Here is an 8,624-nt window from a genome sequence, read left to right as displayed (position 1 = left end):
ACCCGCCCCGTTTGGTATCACTAGACTTCACTACTTGGGAAGCCTATACTCAGTGTTTCAACAAGAATTCTCAGATCCTTGCAGTGTTCTTCCCTTGGTTATCGTTTATGTCATTTCCCACTGTTTCTCTGCAACGCGTTTTTAGTTTTCCGCTTCTGCCGCTCAAGAATTTCAACTGGCATCTGACATTTGCTCGCCTCTTCAGTAGCAGGAGTCATTACGGTAGAATTTCGGCAGAGTCTTTCTACACGTCCCTTCTCGAAAAATCTACTCACATAATCCATCTCAGGCAAATTCACTGCCAATTATACACGCACGGCCTGCAGAACAACGGTTTCATAGTCACTAAGTTGATCCATGTCACTTCAAACCTCAAAGAAATACACTATGCTCGCCACCTGTTTGAGGAATTCCCTGACCAGTATGTTTTCTTGTGGAATGCAATTATCAGGGGGTATTCTATGCATAACATTTTCGATAAAGTTGTTGAAATGTACTCACGAATGCGGCAGGCCTTTGTGAGTCCGGATACGTTCACATTTCCTCATGTACTCAAAGCTTGTGGTAGCTTATTGGCTAAACGTTATGGTCGGGCAGTTCATGCGCAGATTTTTAGACATGGACTAGAAGAAGCTGTGTTTGTGCAAAATGGGCTCTTATCGTTTTATGTGAAGTGTGACGACAATAATCATGCTCGGATTATTTTTTATGGATTGAAAAATAGGGATGTTGTTTCGTGGACTTTGATTATCTCGGGGTATGCCCAAAATGGGCAGTACATGGAGGCTTTGAGTATGTTTAGAGACATGAGAGGATCAGATGTCAAGCCTGATTGCATAGCTTTGGTTAGTGTTTTGAAGGCCTATTCTGATGTGGAGGAGTTAAATCAGGGAAGATGTCTTCACAGTTTGGTGATTAAAATGGGACATGAATTTGAGCCTGACTTGCGAATAGCGCTTACTTCTTTGTATGCAAAATGTGGACAAGTGACTGCTGCAAAATCATTGTTTGATCAGATGAAGTTCGGCGATGTAATTCTCTGGAATGCCATGATCTCGGGCTTTGCTAAAAATGGTCATGCTAATGAAGCGTTAGAGCTTTTTACGGAGATGATATCCAAAAGCATCCAGCCTGATGCTGTGACTATACAATCCTCTGCCTTGGCTTCTGCCCAACTGGGTTCACTCGACCAAGCTAGATGGATGGACAATTATGTTAAAAATAGTAAGCTGGGAGGTGATGTTATTGTTAGCACTGCACTCATTGATATGTATGTGAAATGTGGAAGTGTAGAGTTGGCTCGTGATGTATTTAACCGGACTGTAGATAAAGATGTAGTGGTTTGGACTGCTATGATAATGGGATATGGCCTACATGGATGGGGAAGAGAAGCCATTAATCTTTTCAATGAGATGAAGGATGCGGGGGTCCACCCTAATGATGTGACATTTCTCGCCCTCATTACAGCTTGCAGTCATTGTGGTCTTGTAGAAGAGGGGTGGGAATTCTTCATCAGCATGAAAGATTATGGTATTAAGCCTTGCCAAAAACATTATGCTGGTGTAGTCGACTTGTTAGGCCGAGCAGGCTACTTGGAAAGAGCATACAATTTCATCATGACCATGCCTGTTGAACCAGGTGTTTCAGTTTGGGGAGCTCTCTTGAGTGCATGTAAGATCCATCGCAGTGTGACACTTGGTGAATATGCTGCTGAGAAACTTTTCAATTTGGACCCACTAAATACAGGACATTATGTGCTGCTGTCGAATCTTTATGCTTCAGCCCGCATGTGGGGTGGTGTTGCAAAAGTTCGAGTACTGATGAAATCAAAAGGATTAAACAAAGACTTAGGATATAGTGTGATTGAGATTGATGGGAAGCTTCAGGCTTTCCGAATAGGAGACAAGTCTCATCCAAGATCAGATGCAATATATAAAAAGCTCGAGTGGTTGGAGATGAGGTTATTGGAGTCTGGATTTGCCCCAGATACAGAATCTGCTTTGCATGATTTGGACAAAGAAGACAAAGAGGTGACTTTATGTAATCATAGTGAGAGACTGGCGATTGCCTATGGGCTCATCAGTACCAGTCCTGGAACTACACTTAGGATAATCAAGAATTTGCGGGCGTGTGTGAACTGCCATTTGGCAACCAAATTAATATCAAAGTTTGTTAATAGGGAGATAGTTGTCAGAGATGCAAACCGGTTTCATCATTTCAAGGATGGAACCTGCTCGTGTGGAGATTATTGGTAAAAATGTAACTTCTCTTGTGGTTTATAACAAGCCTTGTCTTCAGAAATGTCTCAGAGTTCAATAACAAATAAAGATGAAGCAGGTATGTGGTTAAAATTTCAAAACTGGCTGATTATCTAAACTACTTAACATCTTATTCCTATCAGATTTCCTATACCATGATTTCAGATGCATAAGCATTGCCAATGTTTGTCAACATTAATTGAATGATACGTCGTTGATTAACATTCTTGGTAACTTCTTAGAAAATAGTTGTGAAATATTCAGCATTCAAGAATCTGAAACATTTGGAGCTAAAAACTAGGATACTGAAAGATATACTATTTGTCAACGACATTGAATCGGATGTAAAAACATAAGAATTTGAGTTATATTGTTGCTAGAGAATATTTAATACTTGTGGTCTCCACACACTCTACGTAAAAATGATCAGGAGTTTACTTAATGTTTGTATGTAATTGTATGATAATAATTAGATATATATTATAAAGGGTAAACTAAGGAATACATTACAACTATCTTTCATGAATTTTGATACAATTATGAATGCCACTCATTTCGAACATTACAAATACCGATTTCAAATAAAAATATATTATGTAGTTCTTAAACAGCAAAATAGGCATTATTATTTTACCCTTACTGAAATTTTCTAAAAAATATAAAATTTTTTAAGGATGGGTAAAATGAATATTCCATAGAGAATATTAGTTTATAAAAATATTTAAATTTTTTTAAGAATATATAAAATTTTAATTTATAATACAAAAGGGTATTTTGAGCAATTTAACACATAAATTAAATAAAAATCTAACGTATGTTAACAGAATTGGCTCGATGTTAGACGAACATTCAAATTAGAAGGGTATTTATAGTTTCTCAATAACGAATAAGTATTTGTAATTATATCAAACTTTAGGTTTATGACTGTAATTTACCATATAATAAATGTAACTTTTAGTTATATAGTTGGCGCCGTAATTTTCTTTCAAAATTAGAAAATGAATGTACTCGTAGTCATCATGCATTCAACTCAATATATTTAGCATTGTAAAATTAGGGATTTTAATCTAAATCGGGTTTGATCGAACCTGAAATAATTATCTGATAAGTGTAAGGTGTACGATTTACAAAAGTGATTAAGCACATGACAAGTATATATTATACTTGTTCTATGATTAATTTGATTCGATTGAACCTGATTTGAGTAAGAACTTTTTGTAAAATTTATAGAGATAGTAAGTACAAATGTAAAATAAGTAGAGTAGATTGAGAAAAAACAAAGGAAAACATTCACTTGCCATTTCCTTTTTCATATTGGGTTAATTTAGTTTAGTAATAATCACATTTCTAGTCCTTAATTTATATCTATTTATATAAATCACTTCTATTTTAATATAAATATAGAAATCATTCCTAATAATAAAAAAATAGGGACAGTTTGTGTAGTAGTGTTGACGTTTATTGGAGGGTATATGTGAAATTTTTTAAAAAGTAGGAGTAATTTGTGTAAATAATATTAACGTTTCTGGTATATGTATATGTAATTTTTTAAAAGACAAAGGTAATATGTAAACATATCATAGGTTCGGAGGTATAAATTATCCACTCGCATAAAATTTAAAAAAAATATAATCATTTTAATTAAAAGAATTTACCGTTGCATAATTATTTAGATATAAATTAGTCAATGACATAGAAAAATAATTTTTACGAATTTGACGAACTTCTTGCGCTAATTACCAGATAAAAAGACACTTGATTAAATAAGTTGGAAAAATTTAAATAAAATACAGAGCAAATTATTTTGGTGTATGTATTTTTATATCATATCAAAATATTTTGTCCGTCTCTATTCTTTTCTCTCTAAATAAAATGTTGGTTTCAATAAAACAATTATTTTGGTTTGTGTATATTTTTTATATCATTATTTTTTAAAATAGTTGCAATGAATTAGTTAGTTTAACCCATTAAAAAAATTATTTATTTTAAATTAAATAGGATGTTAGTTGTTTTAGCCCATTAAAAAGGGGAAAATACAATCACATTTCTTAAAATTTGTTATTTATAAATATTTTCTCATTGTTCGAAAAAATAATAAATACGCTTCTAATTTTGATGTCCATCTAACAACGAGCTCACTCTGTTAGTCTTCATTATATTTCTATCTGTTTATTAGAGTAGCTCTTCATATCGATCTTATTTGTTAATTAAAAGAAAGAAGCATTTAAGAGAAAAGAGAAAGCAAAGGCAAATAATAGAAAAATTGCAATTTACATTCCATAACTTATCTATTTATAGTTTTGGTCCTGTTGTTTTCCGATTCAATAGAATTAGTCCCACAAGTCTAAAAAGTTGCAGTTTACATCTCATTATCCATTTTCGTTAAATTGTTAATGGCACTCTTTCCGTCAACAATTTAACAAAATTAGGTAATGGAACATAAATTGTAAACTCTTTTTTTAGATTTATGGGACTAAATGTATTGCGTTGTAAAATATTAAGACTAAAATCACAAATGAGGTAAGTTAGGGGGACGTAAATTGCATTTTCCATAAACATTTTCTTTATTTTCAAAAAATGGTGGAGGGACGGATTTTGTTTCACTAGCAATCTTTCGCAATGAATTCTTTTCTTGCGTTTTTCATCAGTTTGTTGATATGTTCGTTGCTAATCTTACTTTGCAACCGTTTTCTTTTTTTGTTTCAAAATCAGTCGCATAAGTCACAATTAATTCTTTTTTTCCTTTTCGTAGTAAGCATGAATTATCAAATTAATTTAACTTGATTGTATTGATATTGAATTAATATTTTAACTTAAACTTTTCAAATAAGGGCTTATAATTTTAATTATATATCTATAGAAAAGATTGTCCAAACAAATATGAGAAATTGAAAAGTTTAAAAATATTGCGATGATAAACAAGCTATTATCTAAAATTTGGGGATTGACTGAAAAAATGAGAACGCTAATGTTGAAAAAAATTCAGGTTAATATTATCTTGTATCATATTTAAATCTACATATGCATGTCCAATACATAAATTTTTATCTAAATATACATGTGATATAAATTTTCATAATCATACATATATATATAGCTAATTGCAATATAAAACATAATATCAACTCATAATAAATTTTTTGATTATATTCACAGCAAAATATATAATATTTAACTTAATTGTTATAGTTAATAATAATAATCATAACAAATAATTTTTTTACTGTGGAAAATTTACATAGTGTTTGGTTTTATTTTTGGCCTATCTTTAAGATGGGCCAAAATATGGACAATGCTTGTCTTGATTTGTTTTGGAAGTTTTGGTGGTGTTTTGAGATGTTTTGAAATAATAGTTCATTTATTTTTGGTCAAAATAAGTCTACATTAATTATAGGCCCTACAACTAAAAAAATTATATACATACTCATATATATATAAATATATTTAAAAAAATATTATTTGACGATAAACAATAGTTTTTTGTCTCTCACTAAACGGCATCAAACATACCATACTTATTTTATATTATTTCGAAAAACAAATCCAAACATATATACTATCTCTAACACATCCTTATTTATGTTTCTTTTTCTCTCTATATCTTTACAGAACACACCAAAACAAGTAAAAAATGAAACCAAATATATTGTTTTGTCTCGATTTTCTTTAATTTTAATTAACAATAGTCATTTATCATAATTTTTAGCCCTAAAATTGAACACGGGTTGCGAGGAAGGTGCATAAAAATTGTTGGCCAACAAGAACAATGTGTTGCGTGCAATGTAAATCATAAAAAATGGAGTAGAATACAATCAGCAATCAGACGAGCAACGAATTCAAGATCCATTTTTCGGCTAAGTAAGCACCTCAAAGATTGAAGAACATCGTCATGAGAAAACCAGAAGATGCGGCGGTGAGAGCACCCTTCACAGTAAATTTAGTGGCTGAGGAGGGAGCCGGCGGCGGCAATAAGGAACCAATCGGAGAAGGAGCGGCAGCGGCGGGTGGCAACGTAGGGTTGCTGGCAGCCGCCGTGGGTGGTGTGGATGAAGGGGACACCTTCGGAGCAGGCGAATGAGAATGGTATGGTGATGGCGCTGGAGCCGGTCCATGAGAATGCTTGGGTGACGGCACCGGAGCTATACTTTTAGGAGGTGGGGAGGAAACTGGACGGCCGACGGAAGGCGTTGGTGGCAGAGAAGGGGCGGTTCTTGGTGAGGGAGGCGGAACGGAGGGAGTGGTGGAAGGGGGTGGTGGAGCCGTGGGAGGGGTGGCGGGTGGCGGTGGTGGAACGGAGGGAGTGATGGAAGGAGGAGGGGTGGCGGGAGGCGGTGGAGTAGTGGAAGGCGGCGGTGATGAGGCAGCAAGGATGTCAATTTGGACCTTCATGCCGCCAAGGCAGTGGCCGGCGCTTCCACAGATGAAGTATCGGCTGCCAGCGGAGGTGAGGGGTATGAGTGTGAGGCCACCACTGTGGGGTGGCTGCAAAGGGCTGCTAGCACTGCAGGAATCAAAATCTGGCTTGGAAACTTCAGTAACATCATGATTTGTGGTGTACTGGAAAACTGCATTCAAATTCACCAACTCATTAGTTCAGTTAATTCACATCAATAATTTTAAATCAAATAATACACTCTAAGAATACAAAGAAACGGGGCTTAAATAAATTTTTGGTCTCTTAATTCAGATTATTTGGATTTTTCATTCTTTAATATTTTAGGGTAATATTTTGCTACTGTTTTTTTTTTTTTTTTTTTGTGATTTCAGTCATTTTTTCGTTGGAGTTCACCATTCCACGAGGAAAATGCATGTGCATCTCAAGTGACCTTTTAAATTTGAGGTTATTCTTCCTATTAACTAATTTTTTCGACTATTTTTATCTTTAACTTTCTGAAATAGCATTTTGGTCCTGTATCTTTTTAATTTTCGCAATCTCAATCAATTTTTTTTTCACTAAATTTCACATCCACCAATGAAAACTCCAATAAAAAAGAATTGAAGTCATGAAAATTAAAATATGTAGGACCAAATTAGAACCGTAGAAAGTCAAAAGATGAAATTACCAAATGACCAAAAATGCATTTAATCCAAGAAACAATACACTAGCACATAACTAAATAGGAAAAATTGTAAAATTAGTCGTGTAACTATAAAAGATGGCAATTGTAGTACTATACAGATCCATTTCAGCAATTTATTCTTGTAATTTTAAGAGTTTCGCATATTGAGGATAAAGAAAGACTGCACCAAATTAAGCTTATCAGTGCATGTCACATGTACTTCTTCGGTCATTTTTGTCTTAAATATACTAATACTTTAAAATTATAGGGTAAAATTATCAAAGTGAATTCGTACAATACTAAAATTGTCATCTCCCGTTACAGAATTGAAGTTGCAATCTTTTGTAACTAAACATATACCCATTTTTATATGATTGAAACTCACGACCTTATAGCCTTTGCATCTCAATCTTACCACCTAAACGAGGCCTTTAAACATAATCAAATTTCAAGAAATTGGAATGCAAAGTATTTAATTAATTGATACTCACTTAAATTGTCTCCCACCAAAAATGTCTGTGAAGAAGCCCACGTTGTAAGATCTGTGGATTGGTCCCATCCACCATTTGGAGCTCCAACTGTGTAATTTGCAGCCATGGTGAAGTTGATCATCATGGCCATTGCAGCCAAACTCACAACTGCCTGCAGCATTTTCATTGCAAATGCTTTGATGATTTAGGTGTTTGGTGGTTTTTTTCAGACAGAACACTCTCATGATTGTTGTCCGTATATAAAAGAGTCCACAGATGAGGCTTATGAAACAAGTTGTAATATAATACAATGTGTTGTCTGATGCGCAAATGACAGGATGTTTCTCAGGAACCAATTTGCAGTTTTCTGACAAATTAATGATTGAGTTGTACTAGTATTTTATGCACCCAAATATTTGACTTTGTTTTTTTCTTTATTTTTGTTTGGTAATTAAAAAGTTGCGTCGGAACAAGTCTACAGTTATTATTTTTTTCGTCAAAACTTGTCAAGATATTACTCAATTTGATCACAGTGGCTCCACCAACGCACCACTAATTAAGTCACACCTACCTTAAAAGTTATATCATATTGTCGTTGAGATTGCTTGGGAAACTATTTTAGTTCCTTAACCTCTTTATCCGTTGCTAATATCTTTGTTTGCATGACTCTTTCTTCTGGATCAGGTAAACTGCAGTATATCCGAATAATAAAAAAGACAACAAATCCTTAAGGAAGGAGACAAGGCAGATAAAAATTCTAGCTGGTGAATCTATTTTTTAGGTGATTCAAAAACAGTTGGAAACGAAAAATCGAAGAACAAAAAAGGAGATGAATG

General features: G+C 33.9%; 2 protein-coding genes across 2 annotated transcripts; one reads left to right on the top strand and one right to left on the bottom strand.

The window, feature by feature from the left end:
- MEF22 (mitochondrial editing factor 22) lies at positions 1-2,301 on the top strand. The gene has a single exon (XM_011101981.3). The coding sequence runs from the start codon at positions 108-110 to the stop codon at positions 2,253-2,255; it is 2,148 nt and encodes a 715-aa protein (XP_011100283.1). The 5' UTR covers positions 1-107; the 3' UTR covers positions 2,256-2,301.
- Positions 2,302-6,027: 3,726 nt separating this feature from the next.
- Positions 6,028-8,014, bottom strand: LOC105178601 (uncharacterized). The gene is made up of 2 exons (XM_020699418.2): positions 7,810-8,014; positions 6,028-6,823 (listed from the first exon to the last, which is right to left on the bottom strand). Exons 1-2 carry the CDS (start codon positions 7,973-7,975, stop codon positions 6,126-6,128), a joined length of 864 nt encoding a protein of 287 aa, XP_020555077.2. The 5' UTR covers positions 7,976-8,014; the 3' UTR covers positions 6,028-6,125.
- Positions 8,015-8,624: the final 610 nt, after the last annotated feature.

Source organism: Sesamum indicum, linkage group LG12, assembly GCF_026168435.1.
Source record: "Sesamum indicum cultivar Baizhima isolate 11 linkage group LG12, ASM2616843v1, whole genome shotgun sequence".
NCBI lineage: Eukaryota > Viridiplantae > Streptophyta > Magnoliopsida > Lamiales > Pedaliaceae > Sesamum > Sesamum indicum.
The sequence above is the reverse complement of the archived record's forward strand: the minus strand, read 5'-3'. Positions and strand labels throughout refer to the sequence as shown.

What these genes read in the sequence shown, in the direction of transcription:
- MEF22 (XM_011101981.3), top strand. Translation starts at nt 108, where the DNA reads ATGTCATTTCCCACTGTTTCTCTGCAACGCGTTTTTAGTTTTCCGCTT.
- LOC105178601 (XM_020699418.2), bottom strand. Translation starts at nt 7,975, where the DNA reads ATGAAAATGCTGCAGGCAGTTGTGAGTTTGGCTGCAATGGCCATGATG. An exon ending in TTTGGTGGGAGACAATTTAA is followed by an intron (nt 6,824 to 7,809) that starts GTGAGTATCAAT and finishes ATTTGAATGCAG; the next exon opens with TTTTCCAGTACACCACAAAT.